We start from the raw sequence: 24144 nt of genomic DNA on the forward strand, positions 1-24144 counted from the left end.
TGCACCACTTAGTCTCTTCAGGCATGTCCTATGCGAGTTCCGGAGTTAACGTTAATAAGAGAGTGTGTGTTCGGCTAGTCTTGACCTACACCTGCCGATATAAAGAAGATGTCTCCCAGCGACCTGCCCACCTTTCTGGAAAGGACAGGATGGACGATGACCTAGGGAACAACTCCTCGGGAGGATGTACAATGGGTCACATGTGGCCTAGGTGCTGTGGGCCTACACTCACCCTCCCTACTCTACAGATACAGATACCACTTAGCCTCCTCGGTGAAAAGAGAGATCCTGTACCTCGAAAGCTCGAGTGTGACAGCGGACTCCGTTTCACAAATTATTTCGACAATGATTCACACACACCTTAGGATGGGGCCTTCATTTAAGAGAGCTCGTATCTCCACAAGTGACCCCTTACCTAGTAGTGGTATTCAACGTCCTCGCTGCAGGAATGACGTATATGTCGAAGAAGAATGAAATGGAGAATTATTATATTTTCTCCCCTCCTATTGACAAAGTCCAATGAAAGTGAAAGTGAATTATTCTTTCAGTCTAGGTAGGTATTCATCCTCGATGTACATGAACAGGTGAAAGTTTCTTTAAGTTAGTTAGTTCATTTACAGACATCTTTCCAAATGGATTGAGTAAGAGGTCAAGTCCGCTAATAGCCAATATGTTAGTTAATAGGTGTATATTATTTGTGGTGACAGAATAGTTCCAGTTTGTTCTGCATTAACATGTCTCCTAGTTTCATAAAAATGAAAATTATGTGAGTATGAAAAAAGAGTTTTTGTCATACCTCCAACAGTTACAACAATAAGTGCCCTTGCGAACGTTATTTGTCTTGATAAATTATTGCGTCCGTGTTGAAAGTTTTTGTAATCCAAAGTTATCGTTGAATGAGAGAATTTGTCATGAAATGTTAGAATCATTCGAAGGGGTGTCCAATATTTTAAAAACCGTAGTTGTTAAACATATATACGAGAGTGTATCAAAATAAATGTTCCGAATTTGAAGTCGAAATTTGATAAAATTCTCAATAAATTCCGGCTTCAATCACGAAATATTGTTAAATTCCGCCTTCGAACTTGGAATTTCGTCAAATTCAAATTTCAAATTCGGAATTCAGCGAATTAAAAAAATTTATGGCCTTCGTACATATGCAATTACCTGGCAAATAAACTTTTTTACTCCCATTTATTTCTTCAACTAATCTTTATTGAATATGTCAATTGAACTGAAAAAAATGTGTACTGTGAAATAATGTTGGAAAAAAAATATTTTTTATGCAGGAAAATACTTCTTTCTAGACCAGTAAATTACAGTAGGTACCCTCTTCTGACAAAACTTTTTTTAATTTCAGTTCAGAAGACATTCGGCTGGTTTTATTGGTATGCTCATTAATTTCTATGAGTTATGCTTCTCCCATCTACCCAAATGAAAATGTTGAAACTTCCGTAGTTGTACAGGGTAATACCATACTGAACCCTCTAAGTGACTTGAACGAAAACTTGGGAAATGCTGTAAGCAGTGCGGCAAAAGCAAAGGTGAGTTATTCTTTTTCACTAAAATTATCAAAGTTTTTAGTGTAATTGAGGTATTGTTACCTGTCACTGAATAATCAAACTTAACTTTATTTCACTTTAAATACAACAATCTCTTCAACTAAAACTTCAACTATTATTCGAATGTGTATCGCCTTACTTGATCGCTTCGTGTACCGCACTTATCTTCCACTTGACTGTCCCGATATGCTCGTGGGTAGCATTTATATATCATAATTGAATGCAGTAAAGATTTCGCTAAAGTTCTACGGAAATCGGTAGCATTATTCTCGTTGCTTCTAGAGCGGCAGGGAATATCGTACATTCGCGTGCTCTTAGCTACATCACGATTGGTTTGTGGCTAACAGTGGCGGCCTGCGTTATTTTCTTTCGGGTATGATTTATAACAGTATGATGAAGAACCTAGGCAAAGTAATGATCGTTATCTATGTTCAACATACAATTTTCGAAACCTTTTTTTGAGGTATGAATAAAACTTTTATCACCAGCAGGGTACTAACTCATTGAATCTCACAATTGAAAAATTGAAAAATTGGTACTATATAAAAAAATACAAAATACGACTTCTTTTTTAAACAGACGAGAGCAGTGCCAGAAATCCCGCTTCTTCACTGAAGGTGATTCAAAATTTTCAATTCTATAATATATTTATTTCAGACCATTTCTTTTGTTCCTCCCTTTCCGGACTCTGGAAGAACCATGGCTGTTCAGGAGCAGAGGTATCTGGAGACAATTCCAATTAAGCTGGATGATAAATATGGCAGGCTTCAGGAATTTATTGCCAATTTCGCAAATCCGCAACCAATTGTGGACACTATTCAAGAGCATGAAAAGTACGGAAATGATGGGGGCAAGCTGCGAGCAGCTGGGACAGCATTTGTCGGTGGAGTCGAAGCCTTGTCTAATGTTCTTAATGCAGCAGTCGAGGTGAATATAATTTTTTGGGAAATTCAGGAAAGATAAATTTATATGGTTCTCGATAGAAAGTTTTCAACGGGTTTTCCAACAAGGACTTCCAAACTTTGACAATTTACAGCGGCCATTTTGTTGAAACTACATCTGTCAAATTGGTTGTCATTTATTCAGTCTGTTTTGCAATGTAGCAGTACTGACACAAATTTTATTTATAGCATTAAAGTGAAGGATTCATGATACCAAAGCGTTCAGAGAGTCGAAATTAATATCGCAGTGTTCACAAAATTTATTGAAGCTACTGCACATAAAAATTCAATGGTGATCGTAGGATAACATATGTGCGCGATGCTTTGCAATGGAATTTCCGATTGTGTCGACCTTCACTTCTTGGTACTAAGAAATTGATCTCGGGAGTAAATTTTCGTTTTGAGGACACCCGGCGATTTTGAAAAAATGTTTGCGTGTACTTACGTATTTTGATGCGTAGATTACGAATCCGAAAGGAAAAAGCGGCGCTCTCTCTTATTCACAGAGTTACGGCCCTTCAAAGTTCTGAAAAGGGCAACTTTTCAGCCTTCTTTTTCACAAAATAAACTATTTAAAAACACAAGCATTCAATAACTAGGTCACCTTTACACTTTATTCCTCTTTCTTTGACACATTTCACTTCAATAATCAACATTTTTCCAATAAAAATGTTAAAAAATGTACGGAGCTGCTATTTGGTTACATATCTCTATATTTTATGTTTTTAGGGTTAATGGCAGGGTTGTTACGACTGATGCAGTCCATATTTCTAAAGTAATTCAAATGTTTTTTGCCTTCAATCTTTAGATCGTAAATTGGTTTTTGGTGGTGTATTACGGATTTGAAATAGTAGGCGGCGGCAAATACCAACCGCTTTTTTCTAAAATGTCACTAGTAACTAACCTAAAAATAGAATAATATCACCAGGAGAAGCATTCGTTTTTATATTAAATTTTTTATAAGAAAAATGTTTATTATTGAAGTGAAAAGTGTCAAAGAAGGAGAAATAAGGTGTAAAGGTGACCTAGTGAGTAGACGCTTGTGTTTTTATTTTGTGAAAAAGAAGGCTGTAAAGTTGCCCTTTTCAGAACTTTGAAGGGCCGTAACTTTGTAAATAAGGGAGAGCGCCGCTTTTTTTTCGGATTCGTAATCTACGCATCAAAATACGTAAGTACACGCAAAATTTTTTTCAAAATCGACGGGTGTCCTCAAAACGAAAATTTACCCCGATGACATGTAGTTTCAACAAGAAGATGCCTCGTGCCACACAGCTCATGCCACATTGAATATTCTGCACGAGCGATTTGAGGGCATGATCATCTCACGTGAAGGTGATGTGAACTGGCCACCGAAATCGTGCGATTTGACCCGGTAGATTTTTTCTTGTGGGGTTTTTCAAGTCGCAGTTGAATCCGAATAAGCCACAAAAAGCCAATAAAACCCATGCGATCGGTCGAAATCAGCCTGATTTAAGCGCCAGAGTCATGGAAAATTGGAGTGGCATCAACTGGTCTTGCAAACGAATAAAATTTTCGATGACATCTCACACACACCTTGTTTTATTTAAATTCAAAGATAGAATGTGCTTAATGAAAGATAATATAATAAGGCTGACATAGCAAATTAAATACATGTGATTGCCTCTTATTAAGGCTTAAAGTTGAAAAAATTCTTCGAAATCTTTATAAACATTTTTAATGCCAATCAATTTGTATTAATGCCGCTGGTATATTCCCTGCACCAAAAAAATTGGTACATTAGTAATTCTCAAAGAGATCGAAGAGAAGTATGACCTCGATATCTGTAAGAGAAGAAAAATGGTCTGCAACATCAAGATCAGTTTCTACCGGAATATTCAATACGGTTTGAAAGACGTAACCAAGGACATAACTTTCAATGTGTGTGTCACGAGAAAAATGTCGTATTTGTCACGGAACTGCACGTCGTCTAAAGATTGTTCAGGTTGGAGCACAGCTCCCTTACCCTTTTGACTGATCTTTGTCGAAGAAGGACAAATGGGTTCATGACTGAGGGGATATTGACGGCATGAAGTCCTCAGATATCAGTGCCGCCCTTCACGGGGTACCCCTACCTGGCTGGGGTGGGATAGATGAAAGATCTGTTCATCTTTTAACGGGGGACATGAGGGCCTCATTCGACAGAGTGTCGGGACCTTCTATATCGGGAGGGGTCGTCTACAGCATAATCTATAGCTTCCCTGGCTAACGGATTTCCGCACCTTCAAAAACTCGCCGATTCCTCGTCTGAATGGACTGCCGAATGGAAGGCAGCTTCAAATCTCTGCGGATGGCTTCATTCCGCACGAACCGAGGAGCATTCACAATCATCCTCATTAGTTTATTTTGCAATACCTCCAGAATGGAGATATTATATTTCGCCGCTTGTCCCCAGACGCCTGCCGCATACATGATGACAGGCTTGAACATTTTATTGTTATTGTAGATGGTAATCTTGTTTTTCATACTCATTTTAGATTTTCTGTTGATCAGAGGGTACATATACTTGCTATCCGACCCTCGATCTTTGACTTAACGCACATAATGTGCGGATTCAAAGTTAGCCTACGGTCTATTAGAAGGCCGAGCTAGTTTACCAGCGCTTGCCAGTCAATCTCCCTTCCAGAGATTCTCACTTTTCTGGCCAGAGAAGATAGCAATCTTCCTATGGTTATCGCCTGAGTCACGGAACTGTCGGAAAAAATTGTCAATATAGAAACACAGAATATGCTGATGTATAACTAGAAAGTTCAACTCATTTCTCTCGCAGAGATTGGAGCTATCTGAAAGATCGATGATATTGGCGTGATGATCAGAACTTTCGCTGAAAGCTCCGACATGAATTTCTTTGAAAATATTATTTCCTTTTAACTCCAAATGCGTAGACAGAACGCCAACGAATTTTTATTAGCATTTAGCATGTTTGACAGTTTCACAACTAATTGACTTATCACAAATTAATTATTATTTTGAAATCGAGGTTCATTTTGTCAGTTCATTTCCTTTTTTGTTTTCAGTTACCATTTACTGCCGTGAAGGAATTTGGAAGGAAAGTGACCACTTCTTTAAATACTGCAGGTTCGAAATTGGTTGGATTAGCCAGATGATTTGACTGTTGTAGAAAATTTCGAATATGCTATTATGAGAGTTTCCATAAGTGATTCTTAATTTTTTGGTTTTAATAAAATCACTGTTACTTTAGAAGTTATTCATTACACCGAAATAATATCGTAGATCGTTGAGTATATATATATATATATATATATATATATATATATATATATATATATATATATATATATATATATATATATATATAACGGTTTGAGGCTCTACTCAACGATCTACGATATTATATATATATATATATATATTTTGATAATATATATATATATATATATATATATATATATATATATATATATATATATATATATATATATATATATCAAATCAAATCCCAACACATGAACACGTCATTTCCGCCCTCATCTCCTTCAATCACCGATACGACACACACAGAAGATCCCTCCACCTGCCATTTTTAAGACAACGACGCTCAGTCCGATTCCCAAAAAATAAACACCAAAAACATAAGAAAACATGACCAGAACCTTTACTAATAATCACCATTGAATAAGAAGAACAACAGCACTTCAACATTAATTACATTTTGAAAAGTTATCAATAATTTTAAGCAAAGTACGTACAAAACAAAAAATTATAAACATTCAACAAATGAATCAATTCAAAAGAAAAACAACAGTAATACAAAAAATTGTATTATATTTCAGGAAACCAGTCAAATATCCAATGTGTTATAAAAAATAAAATTTCAAATAAACAATTGAAAAAGCCTCTAATCTTGAAACTTAATTGAAAAAACAGGCTACATCTAACATGACCACGTAGGCAGCTATAGCTACCTGCGTGACATCCGGGTCCAGGATATAAATACAAAGAGAAATTTTATCGAGTGGGTATGATATAAAAATCAAAAAATGAAACAATTAGTGGACACAACACTCCAAAAGTGGGGCAAACCGCGGACACGTGTTTCTGGCTATTGGCCTCATCAGCGCGGTGCAGCCAAGTGTAAAGATGGGCAACACTTGTTTGCCGAAAGCAGGAAAAAACACATATGCACGAAGTCAACAACAGGAGCCAACCGCACATTTGTGGTCATGTTAGATGTAGCCTGGGAATTCTAGGTCTTCTAACTGGAACCACAAATGTGCGGTTGGCTCCTGTTGTTGACTCCGTGCATATGTGTTTTTTCCTGCTTTCGGATGGGTGTTGCCCATCTTTACACTTGGCTGCACCGCGCTGTTGAGGCCAATAGCCAGAAACACGTGTCCGCGGTTTGCCCCACTTTTGGAGTGTTGTGTCCACTAATTGTTTCATTTTTTGATTTATATATATATATATATATATATATATATATATATATATATATATATATATATATATATATATATATGTAAATTCGAATGGCATAAAAACTAAATAGTTACCGAACGTCGGCAGTTTCTTTGTATGGTAAGAAATTTATATAGGTCTAATCATAGGTCTAATCATAATTTTCATGTGGGAGGTTTTATATGGTATTAACTAGTAAATTCATCAGACTTGGTACATTACTTTTTCATTTAGCTTTTCGAATTGATTTCGTATAGACTACACATGAGAGATTACTAATTGAACTTCATTCCTGGGAATCCAGAGAATAGTCTTTTGAGAAAAAATGTCTGTGACTTTCTACTTTTCCATCATTGAGAAGTACATGAAACGGTACTTATGAGGTGATAACTGTCTTGTCTCGAAACTTCGAAGTACACTTTAAAGTTACATTTTATATTAATACTCTTTCATGTATTACGTTTTGTTTGTACACCAAACACTCGTTATGGAATTGAATCAGATATTATTCACAGGGGATTGATACACAATATAGTATATGTAAGAGGAAGATTTCACTTTCATGGAACAACGTCATCCTCAATGACGGACATATCCGATGTTTCGGAATAAGACACTTTCCTTATTGCCTCTTCAGCACCACTCCGGATAACATTGCAAGATGCAGCGATGCAGCACCTAATTCATTCATACAATTACGAATCTATGTCACTAATGAGTTTGTATAAATATAGAAAGCCAAAATCTTTACCAATTTCCTATTTGTCGATTTAGAAGCTTGGTTCTACCACAGACAGTACGTTTTGACAAGATGGGGCTATTTGCTCGTTTAAATAAATAAAAACTGTTTTTCTAGTACTTCGAATATATTCAACATATACCAAATCGTCTCTAGATAACAATGAGGTCAGAAATAAAACACAATTGAAACAATTTTATTCGTTTATACATTAACATGATCAACATCAATATAAATTCTTATTTGGATTATTTACATTACTTAATATACCTAGATACTAATAAGAAACAGTTTCAAATCAGATCATCTTCAGTTATAAATGAATGTACACCTATACAGTAATTTCGTATTTTACTATTTATTGATAAGTATTTTTTTGTCAGAAAAATGGCCAATTCCTCACAAAACCGAGGTATTGTGTACATGCGTCTATATATTTTCACAGTTTCATGAATTAGAAATACATCAAGACATGATCGGTTGTATGAATCAAATAAATACATTAAATACACTTCTCTCCTACATTTAATAATATCACTTTTCTCCAAGGTACATACTACATGTGTGAAATATCACTTGTGGAAATCTGCCAAGTACATTTTTCACAAAATTTCTGTGACTCAAAAAATATATATGATATTTTACCATATTTCAGTTGACATTATGATAAGGAATCTCATTAAAACGTCATTTCTATGGAGTACAGGAAATATAAAATATTTTGTTACACATTTTTCATGATTATTTTAATAAAAAAATGTATTGCAGGAATTCACGATATTGTCCTAAATGAATACTAAACAAAATGGTAGATGTAGCAATCACCTCATACATACTTAGGTACATTCATTCCATTTTCTACATCAGAAGCTTGGCAGAAATTTATCAAAATTAACATAAATGTTACCAAATTATACGGACACCGGTGTTTCAAAATAATTATTTCATCTTGGGACGAGAGCGTCCAGGCGGTTCACTTCAGTGAATGTCAACTTCATTTTTAGTTTATCGAAACCCGTGTAATACCTACTACATTCATTGAATCTACATCTACTATGAAACAATTTGGCGAGGATTGTATTATAGGAATTTCATATAACGTTATGAATAAGATTTGTAAGTCCTTGATGTTCTTTTATACTTCACTGTACAGAAAAGGATCATCGACGATATCAGTCCGTAGAGCTGAAAAAAAAAACATATTTTATAAGATTCATAAGAAGTCACCACTAATAGAAATGTTATTTATTTTTGAGAAAGTGGTTGAAACCATGAATACGGGCTCTTCTGGTGGATTTTGAGCTATATACGTAATTTATATTCCGTTTCAAATTTCGCTCCACAATGCCAATATTTGGCACGTGACCACTATGACGACACATGTATTCAAAACGTATTCGTCTGTGAATCAAATACATTCATTCTGGCGTTGAAACGATGACGTCACATCAACTATGATTTGAAACGTATTCATTATGATTTAAACGGAATTTGACGTTACGTTACGTCAGTTGTCAAAATTGTTACTTGTTGGTCCATATTTTCAATAGAAAAAATAATTCTGATACACTAGTTTTAAAAATGCAGCTATTTTGTAATATTTATGTAAAAGATTATTGTATGCACGAATCCGATTCTAATTGAGATTAGACAAAACTGAAAAGTTTATTTTCATTATTGAATCTGTCATCTGCCACAAACTGAATCATTCAAACTGTAATAAACTATTAAGGCTACCTAAAGTTTTTTCACGTGTTGTCACAGATAAAGTTGGTGTTGTGCGGTGCTCCTGTGACTCGGTGTGTAAATACTTACTACAATTGAAACATGAAAAGTTATTTGTTACCGTTCCACGTACAAAAAATGAGAAGTGATTTCAGTCAGTCTGCAGGAATGAAAGTAACTTAAATAGACAAAATTCATTATTTTTCAAAAAATGAAAATTAAAATCCTGAGTCTAGAATGAAATTAAACACATATCAATTTGAATCTATTAATCTTACAATAATAATGATGAAACATGGGAAATAAAACTTCTTATGTTTTTTTACCACTTGAATTTGTAAGTAACGTTACTAAAGTTTCGTCCTACAAAGACATTTTCAAACGAATACAATAAAGAGTTTGTTGTATTCGTTTGAAAATGTAGGAATACAACGAATACAATGAAGAATTTATTGTATTCGTTTGTAGGACGTAACTGCAGTAACGTTAATTACAAATAAAAGTGGTATAAAAACATGGAACGTTTTAACGTACCATGTATTAACGGCTACATCCATCAATTTATAATAATAATAATAATAATAATGGACAAGAATAATCACAAGAGACAAAGGATATCTTATTTGTATTCACATTAATGAGCTTTTTTCCTGAGAATAGTACAGCGAACGTGTCACGCGAGGCAGCACTAGCAGTAGGGACAAACATAAACTATTCACATGTGATGTGAAACAGTGTTATTTACGTAAGTAATATTAATTTACTATTTGAAAATATAAATTTGATATAAAAAATTATGTTGTACTAGTAGAATGCCAATAAAGCATTGCTGTTTTGCGAATTGTACGTCAGTTAATTGATATCCAGAAGAAAACGTGTTTTTTATACCATTTATAAAAACTCATATTAATGAGGTTTTATAAATGGTATAAAATGGTTTTATAAAACCTCATTAATATGAGGTTTTATAAATGGATACATGCTTCGAGGAGAGTGGATATAACAGTGCAAAAAATAAATAAATATTCATATGTATGCTCTAAACATGAAATGAATAGAAAATTTTTCATAGTTAATTACCATTGATTAGAATGACATATAACCTCAATCGTTTATTAAATCATATTCATTTATTATATTTAATTATATTTATTTCATTACCATCTATATTTGATTCATATTTCACTCGGAAATAAATCTGAAATTCATAATTATTTTTAATTTCATTTATTACAGTTTGAATCTACCGTTACTCTTTTACTAGAGTTTGTATACCAACCTGTCTATCAATTAACTTTTTTCCGGTTACTTTTAAATTACGGCATGCAAGCCAACGTTTTAGTGTTACAACAGTGTTATCCTTTACAGTTGCAAATTTTTGTTTTACCCCAGGAAAATCTTCTTCTGTTAAAACATTCTTTTTTAATTGTACTTTAATTGTAATATGTTTATATGAGGATTAGGCAGTGTTTGTCCTACCGAACTACTAGCGCTGCTAGTGAGTGATTTTTCGTACTTCAGGAAAAAGGTTCATTGACTCAACTCAACTATTTTCTATCATTACACAGAGGTCCTCACATTTAAGAAGACCAGGACTTACCGTCAATCGCAAATATGATTTTGGCTAGCTTAAAACAATCAATTTACAGAAAATTTCAATATTGATGAATGCATCCACTTTCAGAATCATTTCAAAATAAGACTAATGAGTGAATTCTCAGAAATTGCTGAGTGAGAAACCATTGTTACATACTGTTAACCTATAAATGTATAGCCTTTGACAACGATAATACCCAATGTTTGAAAGAAGGTGACATCATGCACTTTTACTGATTTTCGTTGTTATGAAAAATAATTTATGTAAATTCGGATCATTAATTAAATTGATGAATTCCTTGTAAATTAAAAAAAAAATCTGTTTTTAGGATATTATAGAAACCACTATGTCGTTATATTCTGAGTCGTCCCAAAAATTGATAACACATATTTTTGGAGTCGAAGCCATAACAAACGATAAATAAGCATAAAAATTTAATGCACTACTTTGTATAAAATGAAAAGTTGTTTTAATAAAATAGCCAGTTCAAGTGGACGTTTTAAGAGAACTAGGACTGAATGAAACCTACAACTTCGCAAAAAAGATTTTGGAAAGCTCTATTCATCCAAAAAATTTTCAACAACGCAATATTTTTCAGATATACCTGACTATGTACTTTGCTTGGATGAAAATTGAGGTCAATTTAAGCTCACCTGAAAAAAAGCCACTAGGATACCAACGAATCCTATGATATCCAATCGCCTGATGAAGAAATTATTGATTTGGGCATAACAACCTTGTGTGTAAACTTCGGCACCCCAAACTTTCCCACAATTCTGATCATAATTCGCCGGGAAACAGCAAGAATCCGGAACCCATTTGTGGTCCGGCCATGCATCAATCATGTACCAGTCTTCATAGTTTCTGACACCGCAACAACCGAACTGAAATTAGAGTCCTGTTTGAAAATCCCGAAAACGACAAAGATTGTGTGAAATATATAAATACGAGTATAGTCCTGATATCCAACCATCTCAATCTATCCTTTGACGGAAATATCTGGATTTGTTAAATTACCTCTTCCCCACCCCCCGTAGTTTATACGTGGGGAAGGCAAGAGGTAATTTAGAGAAAAGTAGTTCATTCCTTACTATTATTAATTATTTTTGGGACCCTAATAAAATGTCTTTAACGAGAAATCTCAAATCAACCCCCATCTCATTCAACAAAAACAACTTAATTAAAAAAGGAAATATTTATTAAGTGGGACTATAGTTTAAGGAAGAAAAATCTCTTTGACTATTTATCAATTCCTATGTACAAAGTGGGAACTGCCGGATAAGAGAAGAAAAAGACAAATAGATCAATAATAACTCTTCACAATGATCATAGACAGAAGTGTTTTTCAGATACAAAAAGGACATAATTGATTTTTCACAAATATCTAAAAAGGTACTTATGTTCAGTTACAAACTTGTGTTTTTACCCGACACTTTTAGAAATTCACGTAGAGATTGGAATATTTCATTGTAAATGAAAATTTATACCAATAGATACTCTTTCATATACTACATGGGTTGATAGCGCTAGTCTTATTGCACGCTAGTCTTATTGCATTCACCACTTTTTAAGTTAGTCCTAACCTTTGACACGCACTCCTTCAGTAGAGCTTAAAAAATAATTTAACCTATATAGAAATAATTGAACGCACTAATCAAAAAGACAAAAATGACTTCTATAGAAAAAAACTTGATTCTTTGAATGGAGACTGCAAAAAACCTGGGAACTCATCAAAGATGTAACGAATAAAAAAAAATTAAGCAATCCATCTCCAACATTCAAATAAGAAACAAAAATGGTGAGTCAGTAACAAACTTAGATCAAAAATTAAATATTCTCAGTGACTACTTTGCCAGCATAGGTTCTGATATGGCTAAAAAAATAGACAGAGTTGGATCTCTACGTGATAAGTTCCTCAAAGACCAAACCATACAATCAACAATATTTTCAAAGCCAGTAACGCAAAACGAAGTAATTGAAATGATATAACTCAAAAACAGCTGTTCACCAGGCCCCGATGGCATATCCTCATTATACATAAAAATATACATAAATATCTGATAGAGCCACTGGTATACATCATCAACTTAACTTATAGACAAGGAAAACTACCACATCAGTGGAAAGACCCATCGGTGACTCCTATACATAAAGCCGGCAAACACGATTGTGTAGAAACCTATAGGCCCATCTCTGATATAAATAATTTTGCGAAACTTTTTGAATTTACACTTAAAAAAAAATAATGAATTTCTTTTGTGAAAATCATGTAATATCACAAAGTCAATTTGGTTTCATCGCAAACTCTAATACTGAAAGTGCTGTATTAGATATTATTAAAAATATCGTAATGGCGTTGGATATCTCTCAAAAATGTTTGACGATTTTTCTGGACTTTGCCAAAGCTTTCGATACCGTAGCATATTACAAGCTTCTGAATAAATTATACACATACGGTATACGGGGACCAACTCTACTTTCACTAAAAGACTATTTAACTAATAGAGTACAAAAAATGAAAATCGATAACCAATTCAGTAGTTCTACGGAAGTTAAAATAGGAGTTACCCAAGGAACAGTACTAGGACCAATGTTTCTTATTTATATAAACAGTTTGAGTACGATACAAAACTTCAAAGGGCATCTGCATCATATGCAGATGACACGGCTATTGTTATTACAGAGGAGTCATGGGAAAATGTATACAAGGATTCACAGAAGGTATTAAGCGATTTAAGGCTATGGTTAAATTATAACCTTCTAAATCTAAATGTTAGTAAACCGAGCAGGGTCAACTGACTTCCGAACACGTAACAGCACACCTAGATAATGACGAATGAGATTTTGTCGAAACGTTGGTGAAATTAAAGATAATATCACATACACGGATCAAATACCCGGAAAAATCATATATATATATATATATATATATATATATATATATATATATATATATATATATATACAAACCCCATACTAACGACAACTCTCAGAAGTTGACAAACTTGTGCGAGAATATATACATACATACTATTTGTAGTGTTTTTCACTTATACATTTATACAAAAATTACTAAATCATAGTTTTACTCATGTACAAGATTACACTTTAACAAAGATATTGTTTGTGTATGTGCTCATTTGTGTATATTAGTACATTTATATATTTACCTAACAATTTATTAATATTTATATTTATTTTTTTTTGCATAAAAATGTTTGTCGACAAGATGTATTTCTTCTGACATCAAACGTATATATCTCTCTCGAATCGAGAAATATTAATTTTTTTTCACTAAAGAAAAACGTTACCTTGATTTGGATATTATCCCAGATCTGCACCAAACTGTTCGGGCCATTCGATGTCATATTGTAGTGATGCATAAGACCGTTCTGGAGCTCCTCACGTAGCGTGTGTCTCAAACCGTCTCTAAAAACAAACGCAAGGGATCCGAGGATGAATTCTGCCAGAAACATCAAAACCACGAGTGTGAAATACTGAAAAAAATCAATAAATAAAACCAACTAACGAAATGAAAATGTTATTGAATTTCCAATATGGACAAATTATTATACAAACCCAAAAGACAAATATTGAATATAAAAAATATTAACATTTTCCCTTGTTTTGAAATTAAAGCAAAGTAGAAATTCTCTAGGCAGCGCAAAATGTTCTCACCGCTTATAGCTCAATTAATCGTATAAAGTATTCGTCGGAAATCTTACCAGAAATTTGAATTCTGACTGAGGGGGTAATCACCCCATCAATCAAGTATATTTTGTGATGTATGGGACATTTCATATTCGTATTAGATATCTAACCCATAACATTCATTTATATATTTGTATTTACTCCTTCTCGATACAAACAAGAGTTACCCATTTTTTTTATTTTCAAAAGAATTTCGATGATCATGGAGTTCTAGAAATAAATATTCGTATATTTTTAATATTCTTTTCATGTACTGTTCAATATCTACATTTCTATTCTGACTTTATTTTAATATTTCCAAAAAGTCTATATTACTTTTGAAATTCATCGTAATATAGGTACTAGGAGATATATAACCAATCAGAGACTATGTTTCGGATTTAATTAGTTGCTGAAAATTTCAATTCAAGCAATTTCCATTGAAAAGTGTCAAACGCACTGTCCAAAAAATCATTTGGTACTTCAGAAACAATTACACAGGTCTACACATTTTTGGAATATATCTCAAAACGACTTTTACAAACTGAGCAGAATTCAATAAGGGAGTATTAAAATCAACTTTTAAGTGAAGTCAAAGTCCATATTTTTGTCAATACATCAATGTTTACAGAATCTAAATACCCGTATATTCCCTAGTTTCGGAAATATTTCTTGTGAGAGTTTCCTATTCGATTCTTAGTGTATTACTTACAATAAATAGTCTGTTGAGCTAATCTTCATTAGATATACATGTTGAGTTTTATTTTGAATGAGAATCACTTTGTATTTGTTTTGACATTTTGAAAAATAGTTGAATGACAGTTTTTGTAAACAAGAAGAATAAAAAACCGCTTTTGAAGGAAAAAAGAAAAAGTTTGCGTTTTATTTATAGCAGTTTATTCAGAAACGATAAACATTGTGCCGGTCTTCGAGCGGATATACTAATAGTGCACATTTCTAGGTAAATATAAACAATACACACTTATTAATTTTAGTGATGAACCCTAATTACTACTTTGGCCTTCAAGACGAATGTTTATTGACCGAGCGGGTGTTGGTAACGTAAATTTTTGCCTGCACGGTTCATTTCAACTTCCTTTCCGCCTTTGATTTTTGGTCCATTTGCATACCAGGTGTTTCTACCAAGTATATTCTCCACATGTTCCTGAATTTTGATTTTCTGTGCAGGTGAATTTCTCAGTCTGAATTGGCCCACTCTTGCCCCCCTCGTTATTACAAGGTGTATAGAGGTAAACTCGACAAAGTCTTCAAAGCTGCTGTGGTTTTCATCGCTCCAGTTACTTACTCCCAATCAAGCAAGTCTTCTTTGCACTCTGCCTTTTTTATCAACAGCAATTCCGTGTTTCATATTTGGTAGCCAAACAAGCATACATTATCATGAGTTTAACCACCATTGAGTGCAGCCAATACATATTTCCTGGTGTCAGCCCCCCATATCCTTCCGTACATGCGTCTCAATACTTCATCCGCCTTTTTTCCCCTGCCTAAATATTGCCTGCCTACAGATATTTACCACCCTCTCTTCACTTCGAAGTTGTAGGGGTCCTACACTTTCTATTTTGAGCTTATTGATGAATTTGAATGAGCTTATGGCGAACCCTTTTTTCTCTAGCCATCTTGTCATTATATTATAGAATAACGCCATTTGCATAGTTCACTAGTTTATATCCCCCCTCCCCCTGCGGATAGCCTCTGTGCCTCTACTGTTCTTGTGAGTATATATATTCTGATTCTTCTGAAATCTGACTTAACTCCACTGACTGGTCGAAAATACCATCGCGAAAATGAATCAAAATCGAAACGTCCATGTCGTTTTACTAGACATCTCGAAGGCCTTCGACCATGTATACCGCATGTGATAAAAAAGCCAATTCTTGCCAAAATATGTTATTGATGAAAATGATGTAAACGAGGGTGTTGATATCTCCCAAACATTCAGCGATTACTTCTTGAATTCTGTCCAAAAATTAGTCAAAGAAACATCTCCTATTTTAGTAAATAACTGTGAAACTCCAACTCACTTTCTTTATATCCTCTGGATGAAACAGAACTACCCGAGATAGTGAAGTCGATATCTTCTAAGACTTCCAGTGGCGTGGATGAAGTACCTTGCAACCTCTTGTTCAAGGTGGTTGAAAATTTGATCGAACCCCTCTTATACCTCATTAATACCTCCTTAGTCAAAGGTATATTCCCTACTCTACTCAAACATGCAATAATAGTGCCTATCCATTAGAAACATGACAAGCACACATTTTTAATCCATCCTACCCCAGCCAGGTAAGGGTACCCCGTGAAGGGCGGTACTGATGTCTGAGGACTTTCATACCGCCACCACCTTAGTCATAGACCTATTTGTCTTTCTGACGAAAATCAGCTGAAATCACAACCTGATTGAACTGAGGATAAGCTTGGTCAGATCTAACTTAAATCCGTTTTTGTTGTCATACTTGACCTGTACATATATTGGTGTCGATACAGTGGTATTCAAGCCCGTTCTACATCCCCAATATGCTTGTTTTTCTAAAAGTTTTTCTAATAGTCTAGGATCCGAATTATAGAATCGACCCCTACCCATCGCGAGTGTGTTGGCTGGAAAAATCCTGGCCAGACTATGATTAACTGAAAATTCAAAAATGACTTCTTTGTACAACTGTCAAAAAACTTGACATTTCTGCATCTCTAATGATACATAAGTGTTTATTTTTTTTACCGTGCAGTATCACTACCATGTGATATCACTACCATGCTGTGAAATTGTATTGGAAGTATTCATAACGTTAAGGATGAAATGTATGGAAAAGAGAAGAATTATTTAGTTATTTTGGACTTATTTTTTTTAAATAGAAAACATTTTTGAATGCGATTTCATTAAAAACATTAAAAAATATTTTCAAGAAAACAGTCGTGCAAAATCGATAACTTATCGGGACACAAAACCACGTCAAGATGTATTGGAAGTATTTATTTTTAATATATTTCAGACTATGTGAATTCACTTTTACAGTTGTACAAAAAATGTTGTTTGTATTTCGTGTATAAAATTCGTACCTTCATGGCATATTCAAGAGAATTTTTGAAAATTAACACTCTCATGTGCCATTAAAAAAACACTCATTTTACGCACTCAATACAAAAATAACTATTTTTGAATACAGTTCACTCATTTCTTTAATGTGTGTTAGATTTGTAATATCTGGCCTCCTCATTTTAGTAGCCCTTTGAGAGCATCTTATAGAGTCTAGCGCATACTTGCCTCTTCCATTATTATACAATCTAGCGCTTATTTGCCTCTTCCATTAGTTTCTATTGCATTTCCTTAGGGCTTTGTTGTATTCCCATATCCCCAACTTTCAGATAATTCGATTAATATAATTTTGCAAATTCCTTACCGTTATAAGCATGCACCTGTTTTGAAACCAGGAACCACAGCATGCAAAAAAAGAGAACACAAATGTTATCGTTCCGAATGCTATGGCCAGGGAATCAACACTCAACAGCGCATACTGGGGAAGCAACGATGCATATCCCTCGTATGCTATCCTGAGCCAGAGTCCCACGCCGAGTAGACCACATCCTGAGATCTGAAAATGAAATACATCAAGTTGAAATCCAGGATAAGATTTATGAGATTAGAGAGAGACGTGCTACAGATCGATATGTTAACCAATATGGAAGCACAACTACGATAAGAAAGAAATTTGGGAAATTTAATCACAGTTTACAAAATCTTAACAAGTATTTCATTATACAACAACTTCTTTAGGTGTGTTCATACATGAACACAATATGGGGGAGAACAAATTGAATAACAAACATTCATATATATTCGATAATGTTGTGGAATTGGCCGCAGTGGTAGCGCGCCCGACTCACGATCGGAAGACCGTGGGTTCGATTCCCGCCTCGACCAGATATTTTTCTCAAGAGAATTTAACTGGTTGAAGCTGGAATGATTCTGCAACCGTGTTAGGAATCACTCGTTAAATGGTAAGACCTCGTTAGTCGTTAGCTCGCACAAGTTTCTCAACTTCTGAGAGTTGTCGTTCGTATGGGGGCGACAGCTGATTAACGGAAACACAGATTTAAACAAATTTTCTCAAACAGACAGATAATTCAATAATATTCGTAGTTATTTTACAACCACAGTACAACGTTGGAATACAGGAACCATTTCGTCCTCCATAGTGAATGTGTTGAGGGTTACATGGTTGTTATTTGAAGGTGATTGACAATGTTTCGTGATGAATTTCACTAGTTCGGACTTCCTTAGACCGATCATCAGCTCCAGAGATTCGGCTACTCAAAACTTGTCTAGATTTTTACTTCCCTTAATACAACCATTACAAGGAAAAACATCGTCTTTTGTGAAGAATTCAAGGCATTTTGTCGAACTACTAGGGTCAATTGAGGTTACACAGGAAGATCAACTAATTAGTTTCGACGTGGAAAGCCTTTACACCAACGTTCCGGTCGAAGAAGCACTCCAAATCATACAGAGAAAGCTATCCGAAGACGGGAACCTGAAAGAGAGAACGAATCTACCTATAGAAGTAATTATGGAATTACTAGGATGCTGTGTACGAAACTGTTATTTCCAACTGAAGGACGAATTCTTTACACAAGATGAGGGACTGCCAATGAGATCGCCACTTTCACCAGTCATAGCCAACATATATATGGAGTGGTTTGAAACTCTGGCTATTGAAGAAGCCCACAAGAAACCTCGAGTCTGGTTGAGATATGTTGACGACACCTTCATAATATGGAACCATGGGAATACTGAACTAGACGCCTTTCTGAAACACATCAACAGCGTGAGACCCTCCATCACTTTCACAATGGAGAAGGAAATCCACAATGAATTGCCATTCTTAGACGTTTTGGTGAAGAGGACCGACACTAAGTGGGAAACATCTGTATACCGAAAACCCACTCATACGGGACAGTATCTGAATCACGAATCCAACTACCATCAATCGACAAAAAGAGGAATCATCAAGACTCTATTAGACCGTGCTTTTGGGCTCTGTAATACAAAGGAAGGTCTCGAAAAGGAACTAGACATCATCAAAAATGATCTTCAGCGGAATGGATACTCCAAAGCGATGGTAGAAAAGACTTTGGCTAAAAGACAGCAGGAGCCTCGCAAGGAAGAGAAGCCGTCACAACCAGTGCTTGCACTTCCCTACATCAGAGGATTATCGGAGAGGATAAGAAGAATTGGTTCCAAGTACAACATTAGAACCTGTTTCAGATCAGGTAACACTATCCGTAGCAGCCTCACGAAAACCAGGCCCCAAACGCGGACTGCGATTCCAAGAATTGCATTTACCGGATACCCTGTGAGTGCAGAAAATCCTATATTGGTGAAACTAAGAGGCCATTGAATGTTCGCATTGCCGAGCACAAGAAGCACACACAGCGAGGAGAAACCAGCAAATCAGGAATAGCAGACCATGTTTGGACCCATCAACACAACATCGAGTGGTCCCAAGCTGAGATCTTGCACAGAGAGGAACATTGGTTCAGGAGAAAATTTAAGGAAGCAGCATACATGTTGTCCAACAACGTATTCAGCCAGGCCAGCGTAGATATACGAAACATATGGAAACCCATCATCAAACGAAAAATGACCAACTCTCGCCAAAACGGTCATCTCTCACGGAATCAGTGAAGCGGAAAATGGAAAGTAGAGAAAGTGAAAGTATTTCAACGACCTATAAAATAGTCATCTCTCGGAGGAATCAGTCCAGTCATCATCCGAAGACGATTGTAGATACCAACAATCGAAACGTCGTGAACTAACGTGACTTGGAATCTCTACACTTTTTATTTTTTTTTTATTATTTTTCTTTTTTCATTCCTTTAATTTTTATTTATTCAATTATTATATTTTTACTTGTAGGTTATTTCACTATCATTTCATTTCAGGTTTATTGTTGCTTAATATAATTGTTATTTTCAACTATTCTTTTTTAATTATTCTTTTTTACTTGTTTCAGGGATTTCAAATCATTTTATATAGTAGACAATGGAAGTCCGAACTAGTGAAATTCATGGTTGTTATTATTGGAACCGCTTGCGCATTACTTCAGTGAGAGACCTGCCTTTCCTATAGTTACTTAATTCTGTTTTCTCTTTCTTTCGGTTTGATAATCAATGTCATCACTTCATATTTTTTCTCTACCCACACAATAATTCTGTTTTCAATGAGACTTTTCCGTTCCTATTTGGGTTTTTTGTAGGTTCGGAATCGTTTTTTTTTCTTCATAATATTGGTACTTCTCATTTTTTGATCTGAAGTAACCGAATTGTATCCAGACAGTACTCTACTTCACCATGAGGTCCACATATCCACCCACTCATTTGGGTATCATATGGTGAGTCCATCTTCACCCTCTTTCCATTTGTTCATGAGCTTTGCCAACCTAACAAAGGTGAAACGGGATGATCTGAAGTGCTCGATATGAACATCTTATTAGGTGTAAAGGCTTTCTACGTTGACACTTTATGGTTTACCTTGTTCTGTAGCTTCGACTTCCTCCTGAGTGTTTTGAATCCTTCAAGAAAGAGGAAGTTTTCACTTGCAGCGGCTGAATAACTTGAAACAAAAAGCTGTGGCTGACCGAATATCTAGAACATAGAACTGATATAATCGGTTTGGGCAGGACATTTTTCTCAAGACTCTTGAGGCAAAGGGAATGTGAAGCGGTATCAGCGATGATCCCTTCTCATTTCAAAAAAAAGTTTCTTCGAGGTATTGTACACCTTCCTTTCTGTTGATGTGGCATCTCATGTAATCTTCGTGTCCTTTTTGAAGTATCTCTTCTTTCTCTGATAGGGATCAGTGAGCATCTATCAACTATGTTTACATTATCCTTGCCTAAAGGTTGAATATTCATGATGCCATCTCTTCATTGACCTTGGCATTTCGTTTTGATAAAATGGTCACAATGATCAACCTTATTCAATTTCGATTTTTGAACTCTCTTACTATTTTGTATATTCCAAGACAAATCGAGTTAAATATATGCTTGAAGGTGTAATTATAAATCAACATCATTTCCTGCAACCGGCCACCCTCAATAGTCGAAAATTGTGCAAAGGATTAATAGGATCTCACCGGTTAACGTGCGATTTCTAGTAGATGGTCCTCAATCTCAAAAGAAACTGACTTAAATTCATCAAAGTCTGATCTGTACACGATTTTTGTTTAACACAGACATTTGTATTGTTTGATGTGTTTTTTGATATGAAATTTTTTCAATGATAACAATTTCATTACTTCAATTCATCTAACATTCTTATATCTTACCAGATAGGTATTTTCCAGATTCCCAAGAGTTTGTTTGAAATGACGGAATGATAATTTCAAAGGTGTGACCGATCGTATGACACACTGGATTTATATATTCGTGTGGTACGTATTTTAATCATTCTGTAAACGAACTGTTTAGAATATGGATACATTTTTTATGACAATATTATTTGAAAATGAACATGGAATACAGGTTTCTGGTTTGTATACAGGATGAATCAGCGTAGACGACAACACTCCATCTCTCATGATATTTAATCTTTATTTCTTCAGACTAAGTAATTCACCAAACTCTTTAATTTTTTCTTGGGGATTATTGAGGAGTTAGGGAGAATGCCTCATAAATTTGACATCAGAATGAGAAGAGTTGATAAACCAAACCGCGTTCTATGTTGAATGAAATGTCCCGACAATATCCGATATTTTGAACGATTTTTACCCGAATGACAAAATCAGTTGCGCTAATGTTGGTTAAATACCATGAAGTTCTAATTTACCTAATCTAATTACCAAACTCTCCAAGTGAGTGTTTTAGGTGAATTTGGTAATTACAGAAAGACAGACTGTCCCTATGGTCATGTCGAAGGATTTGTGATGAAACTTGAGATTAGGTCCCAAACAAATCCATTGGGTTCATGTGATGTCAGCCCAATGATCTCTTATGGTGCTCAATTTCTTGGTGGCCGAAGGCTTTACAGAAAATGGCTAAGGCGAAGCTCTCTGGCTTACGGAGACTTGTTTGGTCATCAGTACCACACTATCATCGGCCATGGAGATCCTTCTAGATCTACCTCCTCTCCACATTTTTCTAGAGAGAGAGGCTAGATGGACTGCATATAGACTTGTGCACATTGCAACTGTTAGTTGACACTGGAAGTCACATTATTCTGGAAATGACCTCTGACTTTATGCCTCCAACAGGTGCTTTCAGTCGCAGACTCAGGACAGAGATATTAACCTGTCTAGGAACCTATGCAACTGTATTTCAAGCAGAAATTTACACTATTAAATTATGTGCGGAGAGATTGGAAGAATCCAACCTCATACACAAGTTAATAAAAATATTCTCGGACAGTCAAGCGGCGTTGGAAGCTCTTGGCTCCTGCCAAGCAACGTTCAAATTGGTAACAAATTGCCAAAAACGACTCTCCTCGATAGGAATTTTTTAATAGATTGTCTCTGCTCTGGATTCCTGGCCATACTGGCCTGGAAGGCAAGGAGGTTGCTGACTCCCTTGCAAAGGAGGGTGCTGCAAGCAGCTTTATTGGTCCAGAACATGTCATTGGCATTGCTGTAGGCTTTGCCAAACAAATATTGAACATCTGGATGGCAAGAAGATTTATGGACTTCTAGCAGATTCTTCCAGGATTGGCTCACCCTAAGGTGTTTATTCACCTTACGAAGCTTGATACCAAACAGTGGTTGGACTACAGTAGGGATGAATCACGATGCCTAACAGTCCTTCTTAGGGGTCACTGTCATTTGAATCATCATATGCAGAGAATCGGACTGTCGGAAGACAGTGAGTGTCGCCTCGGTTCGGTAAATGATGAAATACCAGAGCACAGACTTTGCTCCTGCCCCGCTGGGGACCCAATCAGGTTTTTAGAGTTCGGCAGAGCCGTACTCTTAACATCTGACCTGAAAGACCACTCACCGTACAAACTTATCGGCTTTGTTAAGAAGCTGGCTTCATTTGGTCGAGTGTGAATAGGCGTGAGCCATAATAAACCCTTGCGGGTTGCAGTGGAGGGTTGAATAGACCCACTCACTTTTGACCTTACCTAACCTAACCTAAGTGATTCACAAAACTCTTTAATTTCTTCTTGTGGACTATTGAGGAGTTAGGGAGAATGCCTCATAAATTTGCCATCAGAATGAGAAGAGATGATAAATTAAACCGAGTTCTATGTTAAATGAAATGTCCCGACATTATCCGATATTTTTAACGATTTTCACCCGAATGACAAAATCAGTTGCGCTAATGTTGGTTAAACACCGTGAAGTTCTAATTTACTCTCGATACGTGAGAACGGAACCATCCCACGCAGGTTACTAATACACTACTCAAACAATTACCCAACTTATTCACGTACAACAATGGTAGGAAA

The 24144-nt window shown here is 35.3% G+C and overlaps 2 protein-coding genes across 3 annotated transcripts in view; one reads left to right on the forward strand and one right to left on the reverse strand.

The window, feature by feature from the left end:
• Window positions 1-573: 573 nt before the first annotated feature.
• LOC111502281 (uncharacterized) lies at window positions 574-5716 on the forward strand. The gene is made up of 4 exons (XM_023156309.2): window positions 574-766; window positions 1361-1544; window positions 2220-2489; window positions 5539-5716. Exons 1-4 carry the CDS (start codon window positions 735-737, stop codon window positions 5626-5628), a joined length of 576 nt encoding a protein of 191 aa, XP_023012077.2. The 5' UTR covers window positions 574-734; the 3' UTR covers window positions 5629-5716.
• Window positions 5717-7868: 2152 nt separating this feature from the next.
• Tsp5D (Tetraspanin 5D) overlaps window positions 7869-24144 on the reverse strand; it is a 56189-nt gene continuing 39913 nt past the window's right edge. For both annotated transcript variants that reach the window (XM_023156310.2, XM_023156311.2), the window contains exons 3-6: window positions 18105-18296; window positions 14313-14498; window positions 11655-11885; window positions 7869-8864 (exon numbers count right to left, since the gene is read on the reverse strand). In XM_023156310.2, coding sequence (XP_023012078.1) covers window positions 8781-8864; window positions 11655-11885; window positions 14313-14498; window positions 18105-18296 — 693 coding nt within the window. In that variant the 3' untranslated portion in view covers window positions 7869-8780. The remainder of the gene's footprint in view (window positions 8865-11654; window positions 11886-14312; window positions 14499-18104; window positions 18297-24144) is intronic.

The sequence above is a fragment of the Leptinotarsa decemlineata genome, unplaced genomic scaffold (genome assembly GCF_025532065.1).
Source record: "Leptinotarsa decemlineata unplaced genomic scaffold, Ldec_3_MD MMD2_tig00026336_RagTag_RagTag, whole genome shotgun sequence".
In the NCBI taxonomy this organism is placed as follows: Eukaryota; Metazoa; Arthropoda; class Insecta; order Coleoptera; family Chrysomelidae; genus Leptinotarsa; species Leptinotarsa decemlineata.

What these genes read in the sequence shown, in the direction of transcription:
- LOC111502281 (XM_023156309.2), top strand. Translation starts at nt 735, where the DNA reads ATGTCTCCTAGTTTCATAAAAATGAAAATTAT. An exon ending in TTCATAAAAATGAAAATTAT is followed by an intron (nt 767 to 1,360) that starts GTGAGTATGAAA and finishes TTTTAATTTCAG; the next exon opens with TTCAGAAGACATTCGGCTGG. An exon ending in TTCTTAATGCAGCAGTCGAG is followed by an intron (nt 2,490 to 5,538) that starts GTGAATATAATT and finishes TTTTGTTTTCAG; the next exon opens with TTACCATTTACTGCCGTGAA.